Source organism: Lepidochelys olivacea (assembly GCF_965140295.1).
Source record: "Lepidochelys olivacea isolate rLepOli2 genome assembly, chromosome: 24".
In the NCBI taxonomy this organism is placed as follows: domain Eukaryota; kingdom Metazoa; phylum Chordata; order Testudines; family Cheloniidae; genus Lepidochelys; species Lepidochelys olivacea.
The window spans coordinates 5,752,684-5,767,799 of record NC_140434.1 but is presented as its reverse complement, the minus strand read 5'-3'; the positions used below and the strand labels follow the sequence as shown (position 1 = coordinate 5,767,799).

At 45.8% G+C, this 15,116-nt stretch overlaps 1 protein-coding gene across 1 annotated transcript in view; it reads right to left on the bottom strand.

Annotated features, from left to right (window-relative positions):
* Window positions 1–4,750: 4,750 nt before the first annotated feature.
* RNF115 (ring finger protein 115) overlaps window positions 4,751–15,116 on the bottom strand; it is a 52,665-nt gene continuing 42,299 nt past the window's right edge. Inside the window, exon 9 of the mRNA XM_084613286.1 lies at window positions 4,751–11,862. Coding sequence (XP_084469412.1) covers window positions 11,731–11,862 — 132 coding nt within the window. The 3' untranslated portion in view covers window positions 4,751–11,730. The remainder of the gene's footprint in view (window positions 11,863–15,116) is intronic.

The following is a 15,116-nucleotide window of genomic DNA, read 5'->3' as shown; positions in this document are numbered from 1 at the left end:
TTTTAAGAGGGTGCAAGTCCGGTCACTCAGCCATGTCTGCTCCCTCCTCTTTGGGGCTTCCCTTCACTTAGGGTGGAACAGCAGGAATGCCCTGAGACCCCATTGCAAGAGTGGGGCCAACTCGAAATGGAGCCAGGCTTAGCGGGAGTAGAGTAAGAAGCCAGCACTACAGAGGCTGCAGGGCTGGGAATTAGAGGAACCATCTGCGTGAGCAGGACAGCTAGAACTAGGGAAGGGATGCCCCTGACCGCTCAGGGAGTGCTTCTTGCTCCACTGCTCTTTCCCCTTTCAGGAATGACTAATAGGAGGCACAGAGCACTCAGATGCAGATCCAGGTGATGCAACAACGGACTGGGCATAAAGGTAAGGGGGGGGGACGGACGGGATGACACAGCATGTGATTAGAGAGAGTCTGGGGCTAGAAAATCCTCTGGCTGGAGCAGGCCGGGTAAGAAAGCATCACCCCCCCAGCTACTGCCCTGTAGCTTTACTACCTCGGCCCTGTCCCTGGTAGAGCAGGATGTGAATCATTCCCCTGGAGCAAGCCTGAAGGCCAGAAGATTGAGTTGCTTTACACCTGATGCATTTATCTCCAAAGGCAGAGGCCACAAAAGCCAAAAGGATCAGGGTTAAAAAGCCACCTGTTATCTCTGCTCAACCCCCTTAAAACCTGAAGGATGGAAAGTTCCTAGGACAGCCCCTGGACTGCAGTCTGCTCCAGCACTGAAATACACACCGATTTTTTCCTTGACTCTAACCTGGACAAATAGAAGGTCCCCATGGCAAAGTGTAACCAGCTCCTCCTCTAAGCAGGTATTCAACCTCCACAGTCCATGCCCAGCCAAAAAGAGACGGTTTTAGAGTGGGATGAATGTGGCGGACACAGATACAGACAGTAGACGGTCTCCTATAAAGCAGTTCAAAGAGATGCTCTTATCATTTGGTGCTAAAAATCATAGAACTGGAAGGGACCTCGAGGGGTCACCTGCTCCAGTCCCCTGCCCTTATGGCAGGATTAAGTATTATCTAGACCATCCCTGACAGCTATTTGTCCAACCTGCTCTTAAAAATCTCCAAGGATGGAGATTCCACAACCTCCCTAGGCAATTTATTCCCGTGCTTCACCACATTGACTGGAAGTTTTTCCTCATGTCCAACCTAAACCTCCCTTGCTGCAATTTAAGCCCATTGGTTCTTGTCCTGTCCTCAGAAAAAGTGTTCTTCTTAACCTCTCCCTCCTTGTAACAACTTTTTATGTACTTCAAAGTTTGTTATGTCCCCTCTCAGTCTTCTCTTTTCTAAACTAAACAAACCCAATTTTTTCAATCTTCTCTCATAGGTCATGTTTTCTTTAATCATTTTCGTTGCTCTTCTCTGGACTTTCTCCAATTTGTCCACATCCTTCCTGAAATGTGATGCCCAGAACTGAACACAGTACTCCAGTTGAGGTCTAATCAGTGTGGAAGAGAGCAGAAGAATTACGTCTCGTGTCTTGCTTACAATACTCCTGCTAATACCGCCCAGAAGGATGTTTGCTTTTTTTGCAAGTGTTACCCTGTTGACTCATATTTAGCTTGTGATCCACTATCACCCCCAGATCCCTTCCCGCAGTACTCCTTCCTAGGCAATCGTTTCCCATTTTGCATGAGTATCATCACTGGGGAGGGATAAGAACAGGTGAGACAAATCCCTGTGTGGGATGGTCTAGGTATGCTTGGCCCTGCCTAAGTGCAGGGGGCAGGACTAGATGACCTCTTGAGGTCCCTTCCAGCCGACATTTCTATGAAAGCTGAAGAGCTGCCTGCATCAGATGCTGGAGACTGAAACTGACCAGTAGCCAAATGGAGAAAGAGGCAAAATCATAAAGCAGCACCAATGTAAAGCGAAGGGGACTGTGTTTGGGTTTAATAAGCAGAGCTTTGCCACAAAGTAGTGTTTAGTGGAGTCACTTTTAGCCTGAGGAGGTCAGATGCTGTCTGCATAAGGGGAATGACTAAGAAAATCTCCAAGGCCTTCTACACACAGGAACATCCGGGCTTCAGCAATCCATATCCACTGTATAAAGCCCATGACCTTGTCCCCCCAAGGGGGACTAAATCATGCAGGTGTTCGCACTAACTGAACCCAAAGCAACCCCCCTGCATGTCCTGGTCTCCATTTCAGGGCAGCTGAATCCAGGCAAGTCCTGACTGTAGATTAAAGCCTTAATGGGGTTAGGTCCTGCAGCTGCTGGGACATGATTTATAACAAAGGAACGAGCTGCAAGTTTGCAGCTAGAGATGAGAGAGGACGACTGTCGCTAGAAAGGGAGTTAAGCAGTTACCCAAGTAGAATGGCAACAACAGGAAGGCAGTGGGATCTTTCTGATGGGTAGTTAACCTTCTCCCACCTTTATAGGAATTGGACAATAGAGGTTACCAAAATAACCTTGCTCCTGACCTAAAGCTTCTGGAAAAGAGCACTTGTATCTCAGACGTTCATTTTTACTAATTCACAAACCCACGCACTCCAAAACGGAGCTTTCACACTAATCCATCCACTCAAAGCTTTCAAAGCCGACCCAACACTCTAACCACAGCGCCTATGGCTAAGTATCCATTCTGTTTCAAATCTCTATTATGTTGTACTTTGCTAACAGGCGTATGAAGTATTCATACTAATTATAGAATCAACCATTAATACTTGACACAAAGCGCTTTACAAACAATGGCAACTACATCTGTCCAAAGGAGGAAAGGGAACATTTGGTGAAGTCACAGCCTTGATTTATTTCTGATTGCTTATTTGTGGCACACAGCAGTGTTGTGCTGGGTGCTGTACAAACACAGGACACACAGAAGAGCCAATTCACAAATTTCGCTTGCCCTAGGACTCCCACTCACACATGTGCATTAAAGAGGTTCCGTTGTTTAACGACCACTTCTCGTTTCCCCCTCCCTCTGTTTGTGCCTTTGCCAACTCAAAGGAAAATCTGATCCCTTCCATCTGCACTGAATATAAAACCAAGCAAATCCGTGTCTCTGCTGCTGGAGCAAATAAAACATATTCATGAAAAGAGGATGTATTCTTGTGGCTTCCCTTTGAAAAGCAGGCCATGCAAACAAGCTCCGAAGAGAGTCTCTCTAAACGTGGGCTAAAATCCACCACTAGCCTCCAGGCTGCAATCTCCTGCCTGTGTAGTGAGCAAATCAGTCTTTCAGGCTTCTGCAAAATCAAACAGTGCCCACTTCTTGCCACCTATATGATGCTGGCTGCCAAGAGGCTCCTTTGAATGTAGCTTTTGTTTTGGCTTGTGCAATTCTTCCAGCAGGTTTAAGATGACAATCATTAGCAGCAGCTTGGGGAAAGAGAGAGAGGGGACTGGATCCCAACTCTCAACAGGCAGGCAGCATAGCGTAGTGGACAGCCCACTGGGCTAGGACTCAGAAGACCTAGATTCTATTCTGTACTCTGCCACTATCCTGGTGGGTGACCTTGGGCAAGTCACTTTACGCCTCCGTGCCTCAGTTTCTCTGTAAAGAGGGATGACACTGGACCTCCTTTGTACAGCGCTTTGAGATTTCCGAATGAATAGAGGTTTTACAATTAAAGCAACATCATCATCTTGGAAATAATCAGTTAAATAAAAGGCATTAGAGTAGTTTCAGGTCCCATAACCAGCTCTGCATCCCCCTGCCAATTTTGTGGTCTCAAAGCCACAGGTTCCAAACCTGCAATGGCAGATCCCTGCATCTGGGTGGAGCCCCACTGCAGGACTGGAACATTAATTTTCCTATTTAAAAAAATGTTTTATGCAGCTAAAGTGCAGGCAAAGAGACCCACCCACACCAGAGGAAACAGACTACCCAAGGAGAAGAGAGAAACTGACAACATTTTGGGCTGTCAACCGCACAGAGTAATTCAACGTTTAACTATTGACTCTAATACTAGTGCAGAATTAATTCCACTTTAAGGCCCCTTGACATGCCAGAGTGGTATAAAAGGGCCTCAGGTGCAAATGAGAAGCTGACCCAGAGGCTTTTCGTCTGCAGTCTGTTCATAATCCTCTTCAGAGGTTCCTGCAATCAGCAACAAGTGATTTTCAAAATAGAAAATATGCCTTAATACTTTCCTCTTGCGGATACACTTCTTATCCATACATGTCAAAGCACTTTACAAAGGAGGTCAGCATCATTACCTCCAATTTTACAGCTGGTGAGATGGGCACAGAATAGGGAAGTGACTTGCCCAAAATCATATAAGTCAGTGGCACAACTAAGACTAGACCCCAGGACTTCCGTCTCCCTGAAATAGCCACAGGAGTCAAATTCAGCACGACCGTCTAAGTCAATAAAAATGGGCCCATGTTTGCAAATGCACAAGCCACAACTTCCCTACTAAAGGCAAACTGGTGGGATAATATTCTCCCCTCTTATTCTCTGGAGGGCCAACGCCACCAGCAGAACCCTCTTAACGTAGTGCTGCCAACGCCCATGGATTCAACCGCAATTCTCGTGATATTTCATGTTTTGTTTCTTAAAGCTCCAACTCCTGGAGTCATGTGATGGCATGAGAATCTCAGCTGTCCTTAAAAAAAAAAAAAGGTGCAGAGGAAAGCTTAAGAATGGAAACCCTGAAGGTTCCCAAATCACAAAGAACCCAACACTTTTCGGCAGTTGGTTTCCATGGATTTTTAAGCCAGTCTTGTGATTTTTTGACTGGGCATCCCCACAAAAAGCAGCCATGGTAACACAAAGTCTAGACAAGGTGATCTCGTAAGATGGCTGTTTATTACAAATGCACAGACAACAACAGAACCAGGCCAAGTTGGCTCCAAAGTGCATTCTGACGCTGCCTCCCACTCTGGTTTCCCACCCCTCTTTGTCATTCCCATGTTTTAATATGGAAAGTCAGTAAGAATGAACAAGCTCTTCTGCAGAGTGTAAACATGGTTACACAACTAACTGATCTCAATGATTACACATTTAAATCATTAAATAAAGACAAGGCAAAACCCCTAATTGATAGCATTTCTCAAGATTCTTTCCCTATCCCTTTGGGTACCATATAAACCAAAAGTTACCAGATCAGGGTTTCCTATTTAATAGAGGCTTCTGAAGTTGGCTACACCAGGCTTTGCCATCAATTTATACTGTGGTTTCAGGTGAAACAAGAGGGGAATATAATCCAAAGCAGCAGTCTGATGGCTCCTTAGTTCTAAATTGACAGCTGAAGTCAACAAAATTCAAACATGAAATAAGATGCACATTGTTAAGAATGAGAGTAATTGACTACTGGAACAGTTTCTCAAGTGACATGGTGGATTCTCCATCACTTGGAGTCAGCCTGAGATATCCAGTATTGATACACAGATGCTCTAGTTCAACTACAAGTTATTGGGCTCAGTGCAGGAAACAGAGTGAAATTCTACAGTCTGTGTTATAGAATCATAGAAATGTCAGGCTAGAAGGGACCTCGAGAGGTCATCAAGTCCAGCCCCCTGCACTGAGGCAGTAGCAGGTAAACCTAGACCATCCCTGACAGGACTTTGTCCAACCTGTTCTTAAAAACCGCCCATGAGGGGGACTCCAGTTCTCTTGGAAGCCTTAACTACATTTAAGAGTTAGAAAGTTTTCCCTAATATCTAACCTAAATCTCCCTTGCTGCAAATTAAGCCCATTACTTCTTGTTCTACCTTCAACGGAGATGGAGAACAGATTCCCCGTTCTCTTCATGATAGCCCTTAACATATTTGAAGACATCAGATCCCACCGCAGTTTTCTTTTCTCAAGACTAAACATGCTCAGATTTTTTTAGTCTTTCCTCCTAGGCTGGCTTTTCTAAATCGTTTATCATTTTTGTTATTCAGGTCAGTCTAGACCACTGATACTCAGACCTCATTGATCCAGGAGCCAAATTAGCAATCAACAGTACCCAACAGAGCTGCAGCAGTGTGAATTCAATGGTTCATTTGTGTATGTTTTACTATTTTTATGTATTATTCTCAAAGCAAAATGATTGACCAAGTATTATTTTATCAACTACAACTGGTTAACAACATAGGAAAAGCCTCCTGATTGGTTAATCACTTAGATTTAATTATTAACTAGCCACCCAGTGTCTTAATATCACATGCTGCAAAGAGGCTCCCAAGCCTCAGTCTGAGCATCGCTGGTTCTAGATTATTATACTGGTCCCTTCTAGTCTTAAATTGACAGCCAATATTTTCTCGAGTAGCGATTTGGGGCACTTCTATTTCCGGGTTCTCAATTTGAGGTGCCTGAGAGGAGCCCGGATTTTCAGGGAGATGGGGAAGGGATGGTTCTGCACTTTCTGAAAATTAGGGCTCTTTTTAAGGTGTCTAAGGTGAGGCTTCCCAAAAATGGAGGCACCCCACATTACCAGTCACGTTTGATTTCTGTATTACAACTGTGCTGCAACATTTAATGAAGATTGTGTTTCTTTTGCAGTGGGATTTAGATCTTGGGCCTGGACCACACTTAAAACTTCTGTCAACTGACCTAGGTTTTACGTGTAGATGCAGGCAGGCGGATGGACGAATATTTCCATCGACCACTGCTACGCTGACGGAAAAACCCCTGCCGTGGCTTGAGGTTGTGTCTATACTATGGAGGCTATAGCAGCATAGCTGTGACGGTGCTGCAGCCCCCTAGTGCGGACATGACCTTGGTCATAAAAATGTATTCACAATATAGCCCGCTTCCCCACCAGGGAGTCATTAATTACAGACCAAACATAGGCTCATTCTCTGCCCCTACCTCCAATAACTTTACCCTCTGAGTTAGCTGTAGGATGGATCATCCTTCCATTATCCCATCCCTTCCAACAGACATACACCACGCAGTCCACGTGCCCCCTTTCACCAAATTTCCTTTGCATTCAGTGTGTTAGAACCACCGTTATCTAAACGGCTTGTGAATAAGCTCAGTCTGGCTTTCTCCTTTCCCTTTTAAATTATTCAACGTCAATGCTTCAAGCAAACGTACGTCTGTCTCTTTCTTGAACAGCTGCTTCTGGAGGCCTGTGAAATTCATCAATGAGCAGAGAGAGGAATGGAGAAATAAATGGTCAGGATTACCCAAAAGATTCACACTAATAATACTGTTATAGAACTAGGTGAACCAGAGAGCCATTCTGCTCTCAGTTCCAGCAGTGCAAAGCTGTAATCATTCAATCGAAGTCAGCGGAGTTAGCCCCTCTTTACACAACCCTGTATCTAAGGATACAATTTGGCCTTTCACTGCCACAAGACAGACCAATTCTACTGAGCTCACTCTAACACAACACAGATAATTTAAACCCTTCAGCCTTTTGTGTCACCTATGTGAGGATGCAGGCACGCTGCAGCACTTAAAAAAAAAAAATCACTAAAGACATGGGAGTGGGTGGAACAATCCAAGCAGATTTCTGCACACAAAGAAGAGTTGACAGGTAGATCTGCAGTCAAGGTGAAATGGGAAGCAAAACATTTTGAAGTGCCTGTGTGTCTTTGACAAACACTCAGAAGCAGAGATGCAACTATCCCCCTTTCAACAAATACTACCAGTCAAAACCAACAGGTGCTCTTGCCTACAGAACCCGATTGTGAACAGTCATACAAAGAGCAGTACCAGTGCCCCTTATAGACTTCTCCTGTGACACAGCTGACAGAGGTTAATTGCAGGTACTAAACAGCCAGATGTACAGAAGAGCTCACCTCCCATGTAAGCACCGAAGTAAGTGGCCAGGCATTCAGTAGGCCTTTGTGCGTTGAGTGCCAAATATTCTGAAAATTTGGCCTCATAACTCTGGCCTAGTCAGATCCCCAGCCAAGGGGAGTCGAGTCTTAACTGAAGGCACTTAGCACATCGCTTGTGTCAGTTGTGACACATCCACATGGCAGCTGATTGGGCAGAAAACATGGGTGACTTCCTGGTTTAGTTCTGATTTCACAGACAAAACACACACACACACACTAAAAGAATACTCCACAACATTGACATTAAGCTGCGTGAGCCATCGGAAATCCACCCACCCAATTTAACATGATTAAGGTGCAGATTTAGAGCTGCTGTGCCGGATTTCCGTATTACAACTGTGCTGACTGAAGTAGCAACTAGGTGACTGAAGTAGCAAACAATGTCTGGAAGTGCCAGAAATAGAAGATGAGAAAGACTGGAGAACATATCAAGATACCATCTGGTTAGGTTGCAAGAGGTTAAACAACATCAGTCTGCCTGGCTGGGGATTAATTTCTTATTTTAAAATCAGAGCTTGATTTCTACGTAATACCCAGCAATTTTCAGTGATTGAAGGTTTCAGGAATGAGAGAGACTGAACATAAAGTCTAGAGGGTGTGTAGTTGGCAGGGAGATGTATTTGCAGGGGATTATGCTTTAGCATACAGCACCATCAAGTGAGAAATTAGGTCCCACGACGCGACGGGAGATTCAGAGATGCCTTTGCACAAACCAAAACAAGCCTCCTGTGACAGAGAATAGTCACGTTGCTTAATGCATGACTGGAAGGTGCTCGGATGCGACAGTGATGAGGGCGGTCTAAGAACACAGAGAATAGAATAGAATAGACTCCACAGCGTGAATTTCCTACTGCTTCCTCCCACCACCAATATACTTTTAGATTGAAAAAAGGGCAAGGGGTAGGTTTATACAATGCCTAGAACAACTGGGTCCCAACCTAGCTGGACCCTAGGCGTTAGCACAACAGTTTAATAATAATAAACCAAATGTTAGTCTCCTCTGCTACCTCCCAGAATGGAAGTTTATTCATTAAAGGCCCTCATAGGCCATACAAATCACTCATAGAAACCCTCCTGTATCCCAGCCTCTCTCCCCCCCAAAAATTTAAGCCCCAACCACACTAGGATAAGAACCAGTAGCAGTACCAATCGCATTTCCCTGAGCAGTGGCACAAGGGGCTGTCTGAGATTCAGTCCGCACACACTTGTCCCTTAGGGAGTTCATCGCTGTAAGGGCCTAACATGGCTCTCAAGCGCGCACACACACATAATCATCGCTGGCCAGGGAAGTAGTATTCCAATCTTTATAACTCCCACTAGTGCTGCAGCTTCAGCTTCTCCTGAGAGGCTCTAAAAGGGGACTTTGCAGCTCCCGGTTCCCCATCTTGAGGCTCCCATTGATTTCAGTATGCTTCGGATCAGCCCTGTTTATAACCAGGAAGATAAACTATCCTCACCCAGCAGGAGATCCCCTTGTGTGGACGGCGCTGAACAATTCAACGCACAGTATGGGCGGCATGCTAGACCCTCCGGACTGAGCTGTGGGGCACGTTCTGGGATCGGGTGGGGAAGAGGGGTGTCAAGGTCAGCCTGTGCTGGGGGCAGGGCTTCCTAGAGCAGGCAACGCTTAGGAAAATTCTACTGCATTCTACAATCTAGGTGCGCGCAGCGAGACGATCCCAATCTTAACCAGGGGGAATCAGCCACTCCCCGGCGTTCAGTGGGCTCTGTTGGACCAAGATCAGTGCTTCATTTGTGCCAGGGCCGAGCCCTGCAACTCTAGGCTCAGCAGTTCATAGCCCTGGCACCTCCGGCCTTGCTGCGTCAGTTACGAAAGTAAAAAACGATTCCATGAGCCCTGGTACCGCTTTCATTAGAAATTAAACCCTGACCAGGATGCAAGCTCCAAAGTAGAGTCCCTTCCGCAAGAACACCCTGCCGGGAGCCCCACCCCCATCCTGTTCAAACTTGGGGCTATCTGCTTCAGTGCCTCAAATCTCGACTCAGCACGCTCTGCAATGGTATTCCAGAGCTAGGCTTAACCACGGTGTCCGCTAGGATTGTTCCACTGGACCCTGCGACCAGGGCACAGCTTTCTAACCAACACAATCAAGACCCAAAGTATCAAGTGCCTGAGCGCCATTCTCACAAGCGACCTAGGTGTCTCAGAGCTGAAGTCCCGCTGACTTTCAATAGGACAGGTCAAGATTTTCAAAAGTGACGAGTAACTCCGGGTGCCTCAATTGCGGGGAGGAGTGCCACTCCCAACACCTGGAGGGGGCCCAAATTTTCAGAAAGTGCTATGGCCCGACTCTCTGAAAAATCAGGCCCCTTTAAGGTGCCTCCAAGTTGGCTACCCAAAGCCACTAGTGACCCTGGAAACCCTTGGCCATGAGATCCCAGGTCACTTTGGAAAACAAGATTTAGGTGCTTTTATAATTTTACCTTAAGTCTGGTACTTTGCAATTCAGAATATATGTCAGTTTCCAAAACCCGTAGGAGTCTTTCCCCGACTCCCAACGGTCCTGGATTAAGCCCTTAACATAAAGAACCCCTTTAAGCTAGACCCTATGTTCTTTAATAAAGAAGTGGCAACACTCCTGCCTATTTTGTCTCCGGTTATTCTTTTGGTACCTTTCAAAATCCCTCATCCACCCCTGCAAGCCCCCCAGCAATCCTCTCAACATTTGATCTTCTTTAGAAAGGCCTTTATTTGACTTTATAGCAAACGAAACACTAGTTTAAATCAAGTGTACCTGGTACACTGTTACAGCAATGAAGTGGCAACAAGTTTAGACGCGACCTACCCTCTCCTTTCCTCCTTCCTCCGGGCTGATCCACTGATTTAACACTGCCACAGGTGGGTTAGTGGGCATTTTACGCTCAAACATGATTTGGACGATAAAAACAAGAGCTAAACATGGATGAAATGTTACAGAAGTGAAAAAAAAAAGTCTCTTAATGTTATCGGTCTAGGAGAATTAAGATTTCATGTTAAACACTGAAGAATCAGCCATTAAAACAGTTATGCACAGTTAAGTCTGTTTACCTGAAGGATGCCTTAAAGTGGTCCATATGATACAAGTCAGTTAAGGATCCTATATGAATTACTGTCCAGATGGGTTTAAAAAAAAAAAAAAAATTTCCAAACAACCCGTTTTGGACAAACCTGGGAACATCGGCACATGGATAAAAACTAGAAAAATCAGGTCATGAGACAAAAATGTTCTGTGCATGCCTGCTCCCCAGAATCCTGGATCACTGCATCTCCCGGCCCAAAATCACCCCTCACAGAAAAGCCATGGGCAAGACATTTTGATCCAAAGAGATTCTTCACCCTCTTTTATCTTATAAATTCTCACTCCCACCCCCGTAAGTAACCTAGAACACTGTGTATTTCACTTGAATTCAAGAGAAGAGGTAAACACTGATAGATTCAATTTCACCCACTCTGTTTTAGGGGAGCGGAATGGGGCAAGGGAGATGTGTCAAAATCCTTGTTTGCATCCCTTAGCAGCTGCTCCCATCTAATCAAATACGTTACCAAGCGGGAGTATTCCCCCCTGCCCCAAACTTCTCCATGACATTTTATCTAGGAACACTGAGGGTAAGGTGGGGGGGAATTCCATCCCAATGTTGAACGCTGCCTGACAGCGCTCAGGACCCCAGTGAGCCTGTAGAGATGGAAATGTTCCCTTCCTCACACACTTTGAAAGAACCACGTTAATTAAGGTTTCACAAGTATAAAAATCAAACCACTCACTCAAAGACTCTGAATTCAGGACTAAAAAGGCAATTCTGATGGAGATGCGATTCGCTCGGAGATGCACGTTTACGTTTTGGAAAGGGACAGCACTCGTTGCAGTAATATCATGGGTTGGGTTCCCTCCCCTATATTTCCTGCTACTCTTTTTTTGTTGGTTTTAATTATAATACAATTTACAACTGTAGTAAGAATACCACGGCCACAGCCCCCGGGAAGCCCTCAAGCTTCAGAAAGTCCATCGATCGTGTAACTGGCTTTCGCTGCTAAAGCTGTTACTTGCTGAGGCCTCCGGGTTCTGTGTTTGCCGAGTGGAATCCTCGCCATTTAAGCTCTTTCTGCAGACTGGACACGTGTCGTGCTGAAACAGAAACAGGAATGTACAGTGAAGGCCCATCCCCAGGACCTTGGTAGCCAGTTAGCAACCGCTGCTTATAGAGCAACTTTCCGTCCCACAAGCGTTTTATGTGCAGTACTTGGAGGAATTCCCGTCACCTACCATCAAAATGCAGCCACCTCTGGGTTAGCACACAGCAGCTGGATTTAGCAATGCCAAGCAATGTTATACCTAGGCTTGGCAGGATTCAATTTTAAATCGGTAGCTGTTGATAAATGTTGATTTCAACTGACACACTTAAGTGGTCACTGGCCCTGCTGGGAGCCCTCTGCAGCCCTGCTGTCACAAGAGTGACCAAGTGGGGCCATGACAGCAGAGCTGCAGCGGTCTCCCCAAGCTGCCTCAGGACTGGCAGAGCAGGGTGGAGCAGACACGCCAGGACTGCAAGCAGGACAACGAGCACCCAGCTGCAGGTAGCCCCGCTGCTGAATGGCTCCTGTGGCAGTGCAGGGAGCCCCTTGACGGCACGGCTTCAGAGATCTGTCACCAGCCCACAGCTGTGCAGGGAGCCCTGTGCAGCTCCATTGTTCCAGCCCGGCTCGCTCACTAACCAGCCAGGAGTGTGGGAGCAGACTCAGGGCACGATCTGTTCAGCAGCTGGGGGTTCGTCTTCCTCCTTACAGTCCTGGGTGGGGATCTCTGCTGTGCCTGGCCAGGAAGATTGCAGCCTCCCCCACACCTTGTGCCCTGGTCTCTCGAGGCCCTTGGCAGTCCAGGACCTCCCTCCTCCCCACCGCTGTCAGTGCTGCCCAAACCCTAACCCCAACCCTATCCCCAAAATTATCAAAATAAAAACAGCTAAAAATAGAAAAAATCCTAATAAAAATATAAAAATTATCAAATTATAAAAAAAAAAATAAAAATCAAATTCTGCCAATCCTAGTTATCCAGTAGTTTAGAAAAGTGGGGAAAGACCTCAGCATCCAGTTGAAACGGCAGGAGATGGGGTGGGGGGGAATTTAGACCTTTGCAAAGTGCTTTTTGGAGATCTATGGATGAAAAGCGCTACGCAAGAGCTAGGGATTCTAACTATTCCATAAGTAGGATGTGGTGACCCACAGCAGAATGTGGAGAGAGCACACGGGTTAACGCTCCTACTCTTGTGAATAGCGCTGTTGAGTCTCAGGGAAAAGAAGCAATGAGGGCCTTATCTGAAAGCCCCAGACAATATGCTGGGGCAAGGTTTCAACACAGACTCAGAGGAAAGAGCATCCCCTTCTAACCAACACCATTTCATTCCGCCCTGGCGGTCTCCCAGCCGAGAGCTAATTAAATACACCCCTGCTTAGCTCAGAGCTGTTGAAATCACAGTCTAACAGGACTGCCAGTTGTTTGGCCAATGTAATGTAACTATTGACCAGTAACTAGCATCATCTTTGTTTGCTATTTTGATAATTGATTACAAAGGCCTGATGAATGTATCTTAAATTAACTGGTGACACATTTCGCACAGTGCAAGAATGACATGGTAGAAATGTAGTCAGACATTCCTAAAGAGAAGGGGTTTTTAATAAAAGTTACTCATGCTTTTTAAAAGCAGATTATACATAACTATCTTGTAATCAAGTGTTTTAACAACTTGGCTACATAGGAAAGAAGAGTGGACGAACAGTGACAATGGAAAGATTTCACTGGAAAACATGGCAGCACTGAATCAACATTTGCTACCAATGCAGTATTTGAAGCTCTCTTCGACTGGGGCTTTGAGCCCTGAATAAATGGAAAAACTAACACTGACGAAGGAAGGCAACACTGCCACATTTAGCAAGGAAGGATGGTGGAGTGGTTAAAGGCATTAGCTTTGGACTCAGCAAAGCCAGTTTCAGTTCCCCATTCTGCCACAGCCTCCCTGTGTGACTTTAGGCAAATGCCTCAGAGTGTCGTGAGGCTAAATATACTAAAGACTGTGAGGCACTCTGATACTACGGTAAGGGGCCCCCAAGCACTAAAACAGATACATCGATGATACAAAGAAGGGCTGAATTCACAGATCAATCTAAAGCCAAATGGCGGGAATACTTGCCTTCAAGTGCTTCACTGAGATTAATAAAGGCTTCCCAGCTTGCAGTGTGGGGATTAATATGAGAATTGAAAGGTGGATAAGGAACTGGTTAAAGGGGAGATTACAACGGATCATACTGAAAGGTGAACCATCAGGCTGGAGGGAGGTTACTAGTGGCGTTCCTCAGGGATCGGTCTGGGGACCAATCTTACTTAACATTTTTATTACTGACCTTGGCACAAAAATAAAATTTGCAGATGACACAAAGTTGGAAGGTCTAGCCAAGATGCAGGAGGGCCGGAATATCCTACAAGATGATCTGGACGACCTTGTAAACCGGAGTAATAGAAATGGGATGAAATTTAATAGTGCAAAGCGCAAGGTCATGCATTTAGGGACTAAGAAGAAAAAGTTTTGCTATAGGCGGAGGACTTATCAGTTGGAAGAAACAGAGGAGGCGAAAGACCTGGGTGTATTGGTTGATCACAGGATGACTAGGAGCCAGCAATGTGATGTGGCTGTGAAAAGGGCTACTGCAGTCCTAGGATGCATCAGGTGAGGTATTTCCGGTAGAGACAGGGAAGCGTTAGTACCATTAAACAAGGCCCCAAGGAGAGCTCATCTGGAATACTGTGTGCAGTTCTGGTCTCCCATGTTTAAGAAAGATCAATTCAAACTGGAACAGCTGCAAAGAAGGGAGACTAGGATGATCCAAGGAATGGAAAACCTGCCTTATGAGAGGAGACTCAAAGAGCTTCGCTTGTTTAGCCTGACGAAAAGAAGGGTGAGGGGAGATACGATTGCTCTCTATAAATACATCAGAGACATAAATACCAAGGAGGGAGGGGAGCTATTTAAGTTAAGACCAATGTTGACACAAGAACAAATGGATATAGACCAGCCATCAACAAGTTTAGGCTTGAACTTAGACGAAGGTTTCTAACCATTAGAGGAATGAAGTTCTGGAACAGCCTTCCAAGGGAAGCAGTGGGGGAAGAAGGTGGGGAAACCTAACTGGCTTCAAGACTGAGCTTGATAAGTGCATGGCGGGGATGGTAGGAGGAGACTGCCTACAATGGCATGCAGCCAATCTACGAATGCTAGCAGCAACGATCTCCAATGGCTGGTGATAGGACACTAGATGGGGAGAACTCTGAGTTACTGCAGAGAATTCTTTCCCAGGTGTCTGGCTGGTGGGTCTTGCCCACATGCTCAG